General features: G+C 44.4%; 1 protein-coding gene across 1 annotated transcript in view; it reads right to left on the bottom strand.

Annotated features, from left to right (window-relative positions):
- Positions 1 to 17090, bottom strand: part of Fbn2 (fibrillin 2) — a 203007-nt gene that overhangs the window by 17436 nt on the left and 168481 nt on the right. The window contains exons 49-57 of the mRNA XM_087896051.1: positions 16116 to 16241; positions 15313 to 15465; positions 14273 to 14338; positions 13463 to 13588; positions 12796 to 12915; positions 11726 to 11848; positions 11130 to 11261; positions 1858 to 1983; positions 385 to 591 (exon numbers count right to left, since the gene is read on the bottom strand). Coding sequence (XP_087752177.1) covers positions 385 to 591; positions 1858 to 1983; positions 11130 to 11261; positions 11726 to 11848; positions 12796 to 12915; positions 13463 to 13588; positions 14273 to 14338; positions 15313 to 15465; positions 16116 to 16241 — 1179 coding nt within the window. The remainder of the gene's footprint in view (positions 1 to 384; positions 592 to 1857; positions 1984 to 11129; positions 11262 to 11725; positions 11849 to 12795; positions 12916 to 13462; positions 13589 to 14272; positions 14339 to 15312; positions 15466 to 16115; positions 16242 to 17090) is intronic.

Genomic DNA, 17090 nt, shown 5'->3' with positions numbered 1-17090 from the left:
CAAGCTTCCCCCGCAGGTCACATTGCCCAGAACTTAAGAGATCTACTCCTACACCAGATCTATGGGAGACTTTATCACCCTCACTTGCCAGATGAAGAGAGGGAAGCACGAAACTATGCTAACAGTAAATAACGTCCTAAAATACATGGCACAAACTTCTCTGATCCTAAAGATCATGGCAGCTGGTAACCTCCTAACTTCCTTTGCCTTGTTGAAAGAAATGTTGCCCTCCTGAGTGTAGGCAAGGATTCATCCTATTTTCTGGATTCTTCCACAACAGTAAGATTCATAATGAGGATCACTTTTGCACACTTCTTTTAAACTAATGTGGATGTATAAAATTCACGGGTCTGAGATAGTGTCCCAAGTCCCTCAGCACGCTACCTCTCCCATCAGTGGCGTATCCCGGGCCATGAGGACAAATCTTTTTGTACTGGGCGGTGCCAGGAAGTGGGCACAGCTCACACTGGTGGCCCCAGCCTCGGCCACCATCACAGCAGCATTCTGACTTTGTGACGAGATTGCGGCTACTGGAGGCCATTTGACACATCGTCTGCAGGACTTCCGCGAAACACAGACCCTGCCGGTTGTCTGGAAGGGACACAAACAAGACGCGAGTCAAGGTCAAGAGCTGACAGCCTGGTTTTCAGGGACAATCATCCTCTCCTCAGCGATAACCTTCAACCCTGAGAGTATTCTTCTTGCGTGAACAGTCTACACTTGGTGATTATAAAGTTGTGTTGACATTACACTCCCCTGGTGCTTATACTACAACAGATGATCAAACTTGGCAAAAGTTCTACGTTTACTCTTTTCAATTCAATGAAAGGGATGACTAAGTCACAAGGAGCCCTATTCCCACCTAACCCCAAAGAAAGAAACATCACATATATGTATTTTCTTTTAGATAAAATAATGACAGATAGGGATGGTAAAATATGTTCAAGACTATGTTATGAATGTGGCACTTACTCCACTATTTTCTGGTGTTTTCTACAGCAAAAGGACTCAGTACATTATAGATAGTATACTAATATAAGTAAAAGGGTTTCATCTTCAGTATGGCTTCGTAAGACAAGTATGGCAGTGAAACTGTCGTCTGAAAAGAAAACAGTATTCTTTGTAGAGCATCTTTACTGTTTCCTCAAAGACTCATTAGCAGGGAAGGTCTAGAGTGGAGACAACAGGAACTAAAATACATTGTCTTAAGTACAAAAACCTTCCTAGGGTTGAACGTAGCCGGTTGCTGCCCCTCTGACGTTTGGCCCCATCCAGCCACCAGCCAGTTGATCGCTCTTCCTTATCTGGTTCCTACAAGTTCGACCACACCCTCCTTTTCCAGCTGCCCTCGTGAACTGCAAACGGTTACGAGAGCACACACATTTCAGTGTTGGCTTAGTGTGATGTCGTGCCCATGAGGTCTAGGTTTTCCATGAGAAAGTATTTCGTAGAGCATTTTTCTGGACGGTAATATAAAAATTAATCTCCGCTGCACTTTTGAAATGTGGCGCTTGCTTTGCATTAATATGTGAGGCAGAGCTTACCTCACACTGCAAATATTTTCTTTGGGAATTAAGTCATTTCCTCGCGTAAGTCTTACTAAAGTCACATTTTCCACGGAGCTTAATTATTCTTAATTTTGGAAAGACCATTTCAGGTTGTTATTTACATTACATATGCATGCATGGCAGAGGCATATAAATATATCATCTTAACAGACGCATACCTATGGGGAGAGGCATGTAGAGTACTGTGCTTACGAGGGCCAATGGACAAGAATACATGTGCAGAGCTGTTCTCTGATGACATCATGAACATGCTCTGCTTACCAAGGAAAATATTCATAGATTCGCTTACCAAGGCATTCAGTGCCCGAGGAGCTTGACTGGAAGCCTTCATTGCACTCACATCGGTAGCTCCCAATGATGTTAATACAACGTCCGTTTTCACAGATGCCTGGCTTGGTCCTGCATTCATTTTCATCTTCACAGAAAAAAAGGAAACCAATATGAGCAATGAGAAGTTTATAAAGCCATAGTTTCCTAACTATCTTCCCGTGGCTACATCTCATTTAAAGCTCCTTGACAAAAGGCCAATAAGATGGGACAGGTCACATCCCAAATGACGGTGGCGTATGACTATGGCACCCAGCGTGCCTCATCCACCCAGGTAGTTCCTGCCCCTGTAGAAGAGGAATGGAGTTCTTGTAGAATCGCAATGGTAAGGAGAGCCCTTCCCCAAGGCAGAAGAAGAATGCTGTGGAAAAGGACTAAAGTCTGCGGGTAGAGAGATGGCATCTTGAGATGGTGGTAACCGGGCATAAAAGCATGTTGAGTGAAACCCCAGGGTCAACTGCAGCCTCTGAGGGCAGGTAACAGGACAGAGAGATCAGGGAGCAGGGCTCTTTGGCTTGGTGACAGACGAGTAAGTACAAACAAAACAAAAACCTAAACTTATTTATAAAAATTCCCAACATCCTTACTGGGTTTACATGACATTTTGTAAAATGTATTTGATGATTTCTCAAAGCTGTTTTCAACACAAGGGACCTCATGACAACTTCAACTTTTTGGTAAGTTCCTCCTTTTCTTTTACACATTTTAGTTTTTTAGTCCTGAGTTTTCTGACGTATTTTTTTCCTGCATTCTTTTTTATTAGCATTTGCCTTGAATATCTTTCCCATCTCTTTCTTTTCAAACCATCCACTCACCCTTTGATTTAGGTTTCTTACAAAAAGCATTTAACCGAACTTAAAAAGAAGTGTAAAATGCATTCATCTTTCATCTAGCAATTGAAACCATTTATACTTATGATTTCATTCTTACCTGCCACTTCATATGTTTCAAATTATTCCATATTTACTATGCTGTTGCTCCATTCTCTTAACTATCAAATCCATCTAATTTTCTGTGCTTTCCTTGCGTCTCCACTCCAGGTTTGGAAATTACCATGTTCTTTTTGCTCTTCTACCAACAGCTTTTAAATGATTTCAAAATGTTCCTTTAATGAATTTCCTACCAGAGCCAAGGAGAACTTTTTATCTTTCCCACACCATATATTGAATCTTGTGCCCTCTGCATGCTAGGTAAACACTCTACCACTGTGCTATTCTAGGTCCCTTTATATTTTGTGACAAAGTCTTCCTAAATTGTCTATACTGGCTTAACCTGACTGTCATCTAGGGTAGATCTGAATTTGCCATCCTCTTGCCTCAGCCTCCTCAGGGTCTGTCCCAATAGCGGGATCTGTTCCAAAGATTATAGCCAGTACATTGTATTCTGGTTGGACTGCTGAATTACTATACATATGCTCTGATTGTCTCTTGGATTAGATTATAGAGCTGGCTAACTAGTTCAGAGAGGGCTTGTGGATATGAAATAAATTCCAAAACAGATGTTTGACAACGCCTTATTTTGATTGTTCTTTAACCCCATTGTGTTTAAAATTTTAGATCAAGATTATTTCGAACGTTGTGAAAATAGTGGACTATTTTCTTTTGCCCAGCATTTTTGTCCATTGATAAGGAACCTAGTTTTCTTTTCTGGAAGCACTGAATATTTTCGTTTTGTTTTTTTAGTGTGTTCTAAAACTCACAATAATGAGACTTCCTCTAGATAGTCATTTTTAGGGGAAACACTGTTATTATGAATAATTCGAAAGTACTTATAAAGTGATAATCTGAATTATGAAGTTTGAATTTTCTAGTTTGTTGTTTCTACGATCTGAGTGCTCAGGTCTGCCATCCTAGATCTGACCTTTTCTCTCATTTCTCTCTCTCTCTCTCTCTCTCTCTCTCTCTCTCTCCCTCCCTCCCTCCCCCCTCTCTCTTTCACACACACACACACACACACACACACACACACACACACACACAAAGAGAGAGAGAGAGAGAGAGAGAGAGAGAGAGAGAGAGAGATGGGGTTTTGACACAAGGTTTCTCTGTGTAGCCCTGCCTGTCCTAGAATTTGCTGTGTAGACCAGGCTGACCTTGAACTCATAAGTCTGACTGTTTCTGCTCCCCCACCCCCAATGCTGGGATTAAAGGTGTGCACCACCTTTAATGTATTTATGATTTAATGGTAGGCATTAATTTCTCCAGTAACACTTCTGATGGAAGCGCCTAGCCTAAGCTCTGGCACTTGAATGACCAATTGATGTGCCTCAGGCTCTACCATTGTTACCTTGCTTTACTGTCACTGGCAATGAGAATTTAAAGAAAAGGGAGGGGAGAGCTGAATTCTTACACTGCTGGCTACTAAAGTCTGTAGCTTCCATAGGGTGTGTCTTAGTGTGGTGCTACACCACCCGCCAACATCTTGATTCCCAGCCTCCACCGTCTCCCCTGGACAATCTCTGCACACCGGAGCTACCAACTATTGCTGTTTCCATGCCCACTGCTCTCCCTGTGCCCACTCCCTCCTCCTCCTCTGTATCTAACCCACAGCAGGGTCACCAAGAGGAGAATGATGCCCCCGGACAGTTCTTGTTTCATTTATGATCCTGGGTACCATGTTATTTGGACTTCTGTAGACTATCCCAGGACATCCCCTGCTGTGTCTATGCAGCCGTGGTACAAAGAGGTGCCTGCGACTGTCCTACTGGGGACTGCCCTCACTTTTAGCTCCTTTCCCCTTCCCACAAGATGAGGCCTCTTTGTCGTCCTCCAAGGTCAACACTTTGTTTTGTGTTCCAAGATCTTACAGTTCCCCCTTCTCAGGAAATCACACCCTGGTCTACATTCGCCAGTAACATCTACCTGTTGGGGGAGGAGGCCGCTTGTTTGTCCCAGGCGCCCAGAACCGAAATAATCACACAGAAACCATATTAATTAAATCACTGCTTGGCCCATTAGCTCTAGTTTCTTATTGGCTAACTCTTACAATTTAATTTAACCCATCTCCATGAATCTGTGCATCACCATGCGGTCGTGGCCTACCAGCAAAGTTTCAGAGTGTCTGTTTCTTGGCGGTGGCTCCAAGGCTTCTCCCTGACTCCACCTCCTATCTTCCAGCATTCAGTTTAGTTTTCCCCGCCTAGCTCTGCTCCCCTATAGCTCTGCTATAGGCTCAAAGCAATTCCTTTAGTAATCACAGCATACAGAGGGAAATCCCACATCATCTACCTTAAAAAAAACCCAAACCAGAATGGACCACTTCTGTCACACACAATGGCTCCAGTTACTGTCATGTCTCCTCATTTTCCGTGAGGGATGACACTTGAAAGAAGGATAAGGAGGACCTATGATTGTCTGCCCCACTTCCGCACCTCTGATTCTGGGCTTTACTGGCCTGCTCTGTCTGTCTCCAGTGACATTTCCTGGAAGGCCACCAAATCCAACCGCCATGCTGCTGGCTTTATCTCATTCTTCCACTCCATAACACCTCGAAAAAGGGACTCCCCGATAAGTATACCTCTGCCTCACGAGTGTTTGCATGTCTAATAATACCAGCGGGACAGGAGACACACCCAGCACAGCCCACAGTCGTTTGTGTGCCTAACCACATTTGCTATTTCTAGTCTTTCCCACAGAAGTAATGTCTTTCCCATAGTACATAATGGTATAGAAGTAACATTATCCAACCAACTTATTCCGGTAAAAATCCTTCTCATCTTTCACATCGCTTTTCCTTCATTTCTCTTGTCAGGCATCCATCAGCAATCCTGGATGCTGATCAGTTTATTGGGTATTCTAGATCTGTCCGTGCAACCATGGTCCCAACCTGGATGATTTTTAAATAGCCACCTAATGGACATCACTACTGCTTCTTCCCCCTTAAAACACACCACTTAACAAGGCAGCCAGAGTTCTCTAAAAATGCCAATTAGAGGATAACAATGTTAGCATTTAATTGAAATTTTACCATCTGCTTAGCTCTGTCCTAAATTAGCCATGACAACAATCCCCATGAGGTAAGTGTCCTCACGATTGCTATTTGTTTTAGCACAAGGAACCCGAGACACAGTTAATCCAACTCACCCAAGGTTACAGGCCAGCCAATGGCTTACAGCTAGGTTCTTCACGTTCAGGGCACATCTCCAGCCGTACACATAAACCACTTTGCCTTGAGGCTTTCTCCACAAAGTCAGACTCTCCACAGTGTCTGCACTGCTTTGGCCTCCTTCTGGCCTCCCTCTGTGCCACACTCTGGCACAGACCCCAGTGATGTTACTCTTTCTTGCTGCCCAGGTCTACATTGTTACTGACATTTCCTCATTTTCCATTCTATGCTACAGTTCCTCGTCACTCCAGTAAACCCTGAGGCGCACTTACACTCTACAATATCTCCGACCCAATCACAAAACCTTACTTTCCTTAAAGAGCTTAATTAACCTTGTCTGACATTACCGGTTCCGTTTGTTTCTTTATTTGTTCAAGTCTGTTTTTCCCAAGCCAGGGAGAAAGTGAGGGATTTGTCCTCAGATGGAGCCAGTTTACTCTGTGCTGCCAGCACCACAAACATGGTGAATGCTTCATAAATATAATTAAACTAATGGATGACTCTTGTGTAAGGGTTTTCATGAGGCATGTGCTCTTTGTGATGGAGATTTCAGCCTTTTTGCTAAGAATTTCTCCAAAATACTCAAATCTACCCCAGTACTTTTCATTTCCTTTGGTTTCCTCTTCCTCTTCCTCCTCCTCTTCCCCCTCCTTCTCCTCCTCTTCCTCCTCCTCCTCTTCTTTCTTTTTGTTCTGGAACTTACTCTGTAGATCAAACTGGCCTTGATTTGAGCTCACAGAGATCCACCTGCCTCTGCTTCCCGAGTGTTGCGATTAAAGACGTGCACCATCACACTCGGCTAGTTTTCCTTTTTAAAAGGGATTTTATTTATAAACTTACTATGGATTCCTGTCTTCCACTTGATCATTTTATTGGTCCATTCTACATCCACATTTTTATTTGTGTTTTCTGTCATTTCTGTTTTGTGAATTCACATACACGTGTGTGTGTGTGTGTGTGTGTGTGTGTGTGTGTGTGTGTGCAGGTGCACATGGCACCTGGAGGTTACCTTCCTCCACTTTAGTTTTTGAGGCAGGGTCTCTCACTAAACCTGGTTTTCACCATCCTGACTAATCCAGCTAGTCAGCAAGGCCCAAGAGCCCCGCCTCCACCCCTCTAGTGTGGGTGCTGCGGGTTGGACTCAGGTCCTGATGCTTGCACAGCAGGCACTTCATCTTCACCGACTAGGCCATCTCTCCAGCCCCTCCCCCCGATTTCTACTCTGTGACTTCCAAAGTGATTTTAAAGTCCTGTGACAGGTGTATTTCTTCTGAGCTTGGATAGATTATCCTTATATCATCTCGTTTCCCCTGTATTTCAATAGTTTTAAACTATTTTGGTTTTTTATTTAACAGTGTTTCTCACATATTATTGACGTGATTTTTCTAAATCATTTTCTCTTTCCCGTTGTCTTGAGTTTATTTCTTATCTTCCTTTCTTTTCCCTACTCTGTACACATGACTTGAATATTTGGGTAAATTGTTCAGCCTTGAATAGTTTTCTGCAGTTTAACTTTATTTGTTGAAAAAGCAGACTAGCAGGTCCCCAGGGAGAAGCAGGCAGAATCTACGGTTTCAATTCACATATATCTTTATGAACATCTTCAATGAATCTGTCATGCTGTCTCTCCCTGGGGCACTGTACTGAGTCAGATAATCATTCCGGTCTGAGACACAAAGTTAGGAAGTCACTCTCTAGTGACTGCTTTGTCCCTCTGCTTTTGGCCTTGACTCTAGGAATCTCCCCATGTAGACAAGCCTGGAGTTAATGAAACAGCATGGTGCCAGGCTATCCCTCACGTCTGCCTTTCCAAAGACTGCAGCAGAGATTGTGGCCTCCACAAAAAGACTCCCATGTCCTTGACCCACCATGCTCCTCATCTTCCAATCAAACTTGAAAACTGAGCTGGCTGGCTGAAGCCAGAAGGAGAGCCTGCCACTTAACACCAGTGTGGTGGCTGCAACCTCACAGTGTTCAAAGGCAGCCTTCACAGTCTCTTGTGACTGGGTCTTCACTGAAGTCAAGACAGTCCAGCACTCACCTCTTCCCATTACATTCCTAAAATCTCCAACCTTGAGAAGGACGCGTCTAAAGACCATCATCTTTAAAATAATCCCATCATCTTTAAAACAAACTGCTTTCTCCTAAATTACTATCTCAGGTGCTTATGAATCTGTTTTTTTTTATCAAATTTAATGATCTTGGTATATTTTTTTCTAGTTATTAGATTTTGGCATCTGTGATTTGTTCAAGAAATGATTCTTTGATCATAATGCACTCAGGATCAAGTTTCCACCTCTGGTTAATTTTACAGTCTTTGTTTTCCCCCCATGTCCTGCATAACCTCCTTAGCTGGCCATGTTTTATATTTTTATGACAATTGACTTTTTTTTTCAGAAATTTTCTTGGACTCCGAGGTCACACGGGTACATTTCTCGTTTTTCCAATGACTTTATTTTCCACTCTAAATTCTGCAACTACTTCTAATTTTTATAATATTTTGTTATTTGTTGGGATTTCCAATTATGAAATCGTACTGCCCGCAGCAAATGAAGTGTTTCCCCACAGTGTTCTTGTGGCCGTCTAGAGAGGCTTTGCATACATTCCCACTACCGGTGTGCTACAATGAAGAGCTGAGAATCTGACAAACCTCAAAACCAGCTTCCTACTCCACAGCCCAGGCTGCCTTTGAACGCATGGTCCCAAGTGCTCGTGTACAAGCTTGAGTCACTAAGCCGGGTCTTGGGGCTTCCATCTTTTATTGCGTATTTTAACAATAGAAAATACAGATAGAAAATGCTACCCATCAACAAGATCATGACATAATCGAACTAGAGGAGATGTCATCCTTCCCACCCTCCACCAGTCATACACCATAGCGAAAATGAGGGATAAAGAATTCAACCCCTTTTGGAGCTCTCCAGCTCATCTGCAAAGGTTCTAAGGAGATGCTTCCTCCCGCTGTCTACCTTTGTTCCCAGGAAACAGACAGATAAATGTACTGGCTTTATAATGAGTGTCTGCTAGTTATAAACAATGGAAAAGTTCCACGTAAATAAAGCCGAACATATTTCTGAGTACTCTAGTCAGATAAAATTAGACTAAGAACATACATTCCGTTTTGAAACAAAAGGAAAAGTGTCTCAAGCACAGTAACCAGGACGGTTCTTTCCTTCCTCCCCCATGTTAGGATTTGGCACTGTGCTAGATTTGAGGAACCTTCTGTTTTGACTGAGGAGCCTAGGTTAGTCCCCTGAATTGACAGGTCTTGGATGAATAGTGATTTTGAAACAACTGGGGTGTAACTCATCTCTTAACGTAGGACTTAAAAACAAAACAACCAAACACAAACCCTAATTTTCATTAGATAAAGTTTGTTAGAAGACACTGCACGCTGCAGTGTGGACACTGCATGCCACCTCAGGGCAGACATGCTAAAGGGTCACCATCATGTGGTACTAGCAGGAGATGGTGAGACCTTGAGGAGGTGTGGGCATAACAAGGGGATGCCAGAGGCACTGCAGATTTGTCTCCTATGGGGACCATGGGACCCCAGCCCCTGCTTTATTTCTTTGGCCTTTTGGGGACCTGGAGGAGTGTTTTTCCTCTTGTGATGCGATGCCTGGACCTAAGTTCAAAGCATGGCCCCTCGGTCATGGACTAGACTCTACAGCTATGAACCAAAGCGCCGTTTTCTCTTTATACTTTATCTCACGCATTTTGTCACAATGACAGACAGAGGGCGAACACGTTAGAATCCACGCAGAACTTAGCAGGGTGCTGCGTTTTTAAGATTTATACTATACATCTGATTTAGGAATTCACTCTTGTCAAAGATCAAACTTTTTAGATAAAGTCACTCTAGATTAGAACTCTCTAATTTAAATGCCTTACAGAAAACATAACACTTTAGATTTCCTATGAAATGACATGTTATTTTATATGGCTTCACTCCGTATGTTCACGGTTATTTCTGTGTCAGTATATACATACATTTATCACACTCATTTTAACAGCTATGTATTTTCTGGCATAAATATTCCACAACAGATTTATCTATGTATCCGTAATGCACACTTTGCTGGTTTTGTTCATTTCTTTTTTTTTTTTTTTGCTAGTAAAAATAGCACAATGTTATATGCCCTGTATTTCTATCCCTGGGGCAACTTCATTTTTTTTTTATTTTTAAAATGAACTTTACTGAGGTATAATTTGCATGCCATAAAATTTGTAAGCATACAATCCAATAGTTTTTGGTCAATTACAGGCCCTCATAACTGTCACCACAATGCAGTCTCATAACGTTTCTGTCCCCTAAAGGCACCCGTGTCCATTTGCAGCCTCTCTCTGGTGTAGCTTTGAGCAGCAGACAACTGCCTGTAGATTCATTTTTTAAGAAATCTTGTTCTTTACTTTGGTATTCCTTTTGCAGAAACAGGAAATTATTAATAATTATTGTTTCTCCAAAAATACCTCAGTGTCCCTACGTAGTGGAGGTTGGTAAGGGGGTAGCGGGTTCCAAGTTAAACAGTCCCTGCTCTTAGGGAGGAGAAAGCTCGTGTAGTGGCTGCAGTGGCTGCGGTGTCTGCAGTGGCAGATAGCACTTTAGGAAAGAAGGACACAGGGAATGACTGTGGTGGTTGTGACATGCTTGCACGAGGCAAGACAGGCACCTGCCATGAAATCATAGCTCCAACCCCTACCCCTTTAAACATGAATGCACTGAGACTCAGACAAGCCGAGTCATGGGGGACAAGGTGCTAACCCTGCTGGACTGCCCCTGAACTGCTCTTCTCATTCACGGGAGGACACAAAGGTGGGACCGATAACCTGGAAACTTTCATTTTTCTCCACGAGTAGAGGTATTTCCCGGATGTTTTCTACACTTCCGCGTTTAATGTTTCAGACTCACAGAGGCTAACAAACAACAAATGCCCATAATTCCTAGCTGTGTGGACCACCACTGCACGGTCCAGAGTTCCATGTGCCGCCCTGGACCCTGAGATGATGAAGAGGGGCCTTGGCACAACCTGGAAAAGCGCTGGCTTGTGTCTAGCTCGTCTGGGAGCAGTGTTAGTTCTGGCTTGGAGCAAGAGCACTGCTCAAGCAGAGACCGTCCGTGGGGCTTACCTACACAGCCCTCTCCGTCGGGCCTGCGGGTCATGCCAGGGGGGCAGATGCACATGAAGGTGCCGATCAGATTCTTACACATCATGCCTCGAGATTCACAGTCGTGCAGCCCTTCGGCACATTCATCCAGATCTAGAAGACATTTATTAAGATATATATCCAAGGGAGAAAAAAAAGTAACAACAGCACATCGTGTTTTGCGGGCTGTACGTTTGTAATTTTCAGTCATTATTTCTGGTCTTCTGACCCTCATCATTCTATCGTTCGGTGTGACGGAGGAAGGAGCCTAGTCTCCTGAACAGCTGGCTCTAGTCCAGATGTGTGGCACTCTCAGGACTGGTCCTTACAGTGAGCCAGGGAAGGGTGACCTCCGCTTGAGTAAGAGTCCGGAGTGTGACCACAGCGGGGTGGGATGCTCACGCCACCCCATCCAAAGGCTTTTAAACGTCCTGTTATCTAGGTGGGAAAACCTACAGCAAAGCTGCTACACTTCTTTCTGTAAAGCCCAGGGAGAAAACTGCTCAGAAGAAGACAAGGGTCAAAGTACGATCCATCCCATCCCAATGGGGCAAGTCAAGGTGCGGCTCTTGTCTCACCTTTACACATCTTTTGGTCTTCCCTGAGGGCGTAGCCAACTGGGCACGTGCATTCGTAAGACCCGAAAGTGTTCATGCAGCGGAAGGCACAAAGCAGTGGGTTCTGGGCACACTCGTTGATATCTGATTAAGGAAGTAGGCACACGTTCATTGTATCCCCCACCCCCAATCATCTCTTTAAAGAAACACTAATATGTTTACTTGCAGACCATATAGGAAGTACCAAGGTAATAAAACTCTCCCTTCTGGTATATAAAATATAGGACCTGCCCAACTCCTCCTCCAGTGAGTTAACAGTCATATGCTGGAAGAACCCCAAAGGCTACCTGGAGTCTTAGCGATGGGTAAAAACTCAGAGCTGAGAACCCGCAGGAACTAACATTAATTACTATGTTGACTGCCCTACCTCTCTCTTCCCTTCTCCAAATCTAACCTGCAGGTGACCATCATCCTAGCAGGGGCAGTTTGACAGTTAAATGTCAACTTCTTAATATCCTGTCCAGGGGACAGGCCCTTGAGGCCACCATGGTGCTAAAGAGTGAATGAGATTCCAGAAAAGAGAAGTGATACGCTTTCTTCCTTTCCACCTACGCAGCCTCGACTGTTGACTGTGCCATGCGTGCATGGGACAAAACTCAAGGAAGCTTCCATCTAGGTTCCAAGGGTGGAACTGAAATCTGAGCCTTCACAGGCCAACCAGGCTGCCATTGCGTCTACACAACTCAACTCTGCTAAGATCAAAGCATCAACATTCCTCAAAGGAGTGTAACCCTGCCCAGAATGTATCGTTCTCAGTGTTCAGAGTACAAATTAAAAGTTAACTGATACAATGACAAGTCATGAAAATGAAACCAACTCTTAAAGAGAGAAAAAAATATCAGTTGCCAGCTCCGAGCCACTCCGGGGCTGCTGTCAGGAGACAAGTGTGTAGAACAGCCCCTGAGAGAGCTCCGTACTGGTGGAGAGTATAAACAACAGAACAACACAGCGGCTGTAGATGGAAATAAGTTCCTAAGACACATTCTGTACATCAAAGGAAGATAACGCAATCTCAAGGCAGGATGACTTGCCTTCGCAGTTCATCATGGGCCCCGGCTCAAAGCCTTCATTGCAATTGCATTCAAAACTTCCAATCACGTTGGTGCATGTGCCATTCCCACAGGGATTGCCGATAGAACACTCGTCAGTGTCTGCAAGGCAACGTAAGGTGTACAGAGTCCCGCACACATTTCAGGGATCTGAAAAAAGCACAGTGAACCTCCCTCCCCGCCACAGCACCTCCCCGTCCCCCTTGGCCTTGACCAGCCTTTACGTGTGCAGAGGTCACAGTGCACTGCTTCAAGAGGATGTGTGCAAAGACATAACATCAAATGGACAATTCTCCTGGTTAGGCTTTTGTTAATTAAAAGAAGTGGGCTTTTTTTCTTATTTGTTAGTCTTTCATGCCTTTAAGGACCAAACCCAGGCCTTGTGCATGCAAGGCAAATCTATCATTGGACTATATCTCAAGGCCTTAGAGTTTGTGTATTTGGTTAAAGGCAGAGATACGGGGAAACTCAATCTTCACACGAGCCAAGCTGCGTGGAAAAATGCAGAAGTGAAGTTTCTACTATTAGGTCATCTTGGCTTTCTAAATCTTACCCCCCCACACCACCACCAAGGCTATCCGAGGGTCCCTGGGCTAACAGGAGAATAAAATAGGGCATTCACAGTACATCAACCAGAGGCAATACTCACCCACACACCGGACTCCAGTGTAATCCAGGTTGTAGCCCATTGGACACTCGCAACGGAAAGATCCGTCAGTGTTGATACACTGCCCGTTTGAGCAGATGCCTGGACTCTCAAGACACTCATTGACATCTAAAATATAAAACTGCCCATGAACTTCTTCATAAGATGCGCTAATACAGCTGTATCTACTAAACACATGTCTAACATGAACGGAACATAAATATTTTTTTCTTTTTACTAGAAAAACAGACATTTCACATATGATACACGCATATGATAAATGGTTCATTGGTGTGGGAGAATTATCTGTATTCTGTCAATCATGTATTTTAAATAAATGCTAATTGGCCAGGTAGGAAGTATAGTCGGGTTAACCAGACAGGAAGTAGAGGTGGGGCGATGAGAACAGGAGTATTTCTTCTGGGAAGAAGGAAGCTCTTCCTCCATTCTTGCGCAGACCACCGGAGAGGAAAGATGTAAGCTGCCCAGCTGAGAAAGGTACTGAGCCGTGTGGCTAACGTAGATAAGGATAATGGGGTAACATAAGTTATAAGAACTAATACGTAGCCTGACCTAATGGGCCAATCAGCTTTATAACTTATAGAGATCTCTGTGTGATTGATTTTCTCTGGGACTTGCCGGCTGTGGGGTACTGGGTAGGAACATATACCCCAACAAGCCGGCCCTCATGTTACAGTTCATAAACTATTACATACATTCTTTAAATATGATATACTATAGGACATACTAAAACTAGCATGATTTATAAAATAAACGAAAAATCCACCCAGGTTAAAATGTGTCAGAGCTCACCTTCTCGTGTGTCATGAAGACTAGGGACTGTCCCATGGCCGTATGGACACAGATCCTGGAATGCAACTACAGAGAAACAGATCCTCCATCACTAAAGTGCTTCATGTTAAGAACTAGTTAACACTGTACAATCCATGTTTAACAAGTGTTCTCTCTCTCTCTCTCTCTCTCTCTCTCTCTCTCTCTCTCTCCCTCTCCCTTCCTCCCTCCCTCCTTCCTTCTTTCCTTTCTCTCACCTCCACCCCCTGCCTGAGTCTGGAACTTGCTACATAGACCAAGCGGTCTTGTACTCAGAGATTGCCCTGCTGTCTGTCTCCCGCATGCTGGGAGTAAGGGCACACACCACTGCACCTGGCCATGGTTTATTTTTAAATCCAACACTGAGTATACTCACAGAAGGCTATCTGAGCTCTTCCTAGGGTACCACCAACTTGGGGACTCTAGGTCTGTCTGTCTGTCTAACACCAGGAAGCCCAAAATTGTCCCTGCCCTTTACACACAGAAGCTACCCCTGATGTAAGAATCCACCACAGGTTGATCTTGCTGGGAATTACTCTACAAGTCACCATGGCTGATGGGAAGCCATGGGGCCGATGTGCTGATGTTACATCTCAGAAATTTACGTAATATTTGGAGAACCACAGCCCATGATATTACAGCAACATAGGCTTTTACTTAACTGCACATTCATTTTTGGTGGTAAGGACCAAACTCCAGCCTTGCAGGAGTTAGGCCTATGCTCTATTGCCAAGCTACACTTCTACACCCCAATCTGGGACTTGTAAAGTCATGTGGAGTTTCCTTTCTACCCTCTCCTGGCATCTTCTGCCCTCGCCTCTGCAGTTCAGTCTTTAGAATGCAAGCAACGCTAATGCTTTGGAAGCAAAAGTAAGTGGGCTATGTCTGTAGACATGCTGTGTGTAGATGCTGGTGGGGCTCTTGCCAAGCAGCCGCTTCCAGAACCACTGGTGATCCTATCTGAAGGTACGATGTCGCCCTCCACGTGGTCACAACAGAGTCCTCCCTGTCGTCACCCTCACCTTCATCGTCTTTGGGGCACAGCTCACACGGGTCCCCCCAGCCCTCGCCTGGCATCTTGCTGCAGCAGCACTTCGCCTTGGTGGTGTTGAAGGCTTTGGGCACAGAACACTTGCCATTTTCAAAGTTGGTGAAGCAGAAACTCTGGCGCGTATCTAGTCAGGAAAGCAAAGAGCACAGCTCCGCACTGCTCGTGGGTCAGACGCAACAATGTGGAGACAACTGGTTCTGAGGGGACATTTCTCGTGGGCTGGCCACAAGGTACACGCTAGATCAGTAGTTAACAGACAGGCCTGGGCATTCTTCACGGTTCACTTTCATTTGCTAGTTTAAATTGATCTGCATGTAAAATGTTATTACATCTAAAATACTTTTACGATGTGTTCAGGGATTTGTAAAATCGGCCTTAGTCGGGAAAGTATTCCCACAGTCTCCTTTTTTTTTCTTCACTCTCACATTAAGGCTGTCCAAAAACAACGGATTTAACATCCAGTAAGTTAAACGATGCCCGAGGCAACTCGTGTACTGATACATAACAGCCCATGCCAGCAACCAAATGAAAATGGTAAACCAAGATGATTTTTCTTTTAGCATAAAATCTAAACATTGTACTAACGGTCTTAACAGAATGCTCTAACGCATTTGTCCATTTGAGATACTCTTGGGAAGTCTGTGCTCTAACTGCAGACTGTGTATTACTAATAGACAAATATTTTAACATAACAAAGCCTGACCATAAGGCTTCACTGCCCACGTTTAAACCGTCTAGGGGACACACTGCCAGAGAAGTCACACCACAGCTTACCGAAGCATCTCCGTCCATTATCAGACAAGACAAAGCCAGGGGGACAGATGCATTGGAAGCCCCCGGGGGTGTTGGTGCAGGAACCAAAAAGGCAGATGTTGGGGTCTTCGTCACATTCATTTATATCTGCAGGACAGAAGAGTTTGTTAATCCAATCAATGCTCTGTTCAAGAGTTGAAAATGTCTACTTGTCTGTGCTGCAACAGACATTAATTAATGGATGTTTAAGAGATGACACTGTGTACATAGCTAATTTATTCTTTTAAAGTAAGTCATTGCCTTAAAAACAAAAGATTATAGCCAGTTTCAGCCAGCCATATGCCAGAACTTCCCATGTCTACCTCCAGGTTCTGTTACTGGGTCACTGGGAGTGGGTCCTATCACCTGATCACTAGGAGGGGGCTCTACCCGCTTACCTGACATGACCCACTCACCTGCCTCACAGTGTGCTCAGTAGGCGTTTACTCATGGCCCCCTCCCTAATGCCTCCTTTGGAACTCCTTAGGGGCTACCTCTGGCTTTTTATCCCTACACACACTCAGCGTGCAGCCTGCCTGTTCTGCTCCTCGGTACCTTCTACCCACCTCGAATTGCCACCCTGTTACTTTACAGCTCTTTGCCAGCCTTCAGAGGAAGACAATAGCTGCACAATGAATATGCGTGCGTGAAACAATGGCCATGCAAACGACAGGAAATGGAACACAATGCAAACTGAACCACAGATACATGTGCTTCCCGCAGATAGGGTTATCGAGGATGCTATGGTGCACAGCAACATCCGCATTTCTACGTCCTTACTGCGCCAGCCTGCGGGATCTCTCCATACAAGGATGGAGTGGACACGATGAAGAAATGAGGCCGAATGTGAAAAGCAAAAATGATGCCCAGTGGGTGGAAGCACTCGCTGTGCAAGCAAGAGGACCCACGCTTAAATCCCTAGACAATATGTTAAGAGCTGGGATTGGCCACATGGGC

This window comes from Myodes glareolus, chromosome 13 (genome assembly GCF_982192425.1).
Source record: "Myodes glareolus chromosome 13, mMyoGla1.1, whole genome shotgun sequence".
In the NCBI taxonomy this organism is placed as follows: domain Eukaryota; kingdom Metazoa; phylum Chordata; class Mammalia; order Rodentia; family Cricetidae; genus Myodes; species Myodes glareolus.
This window is presented reverse-complemented; position numbering and strand designations above follow the sequence as displayed.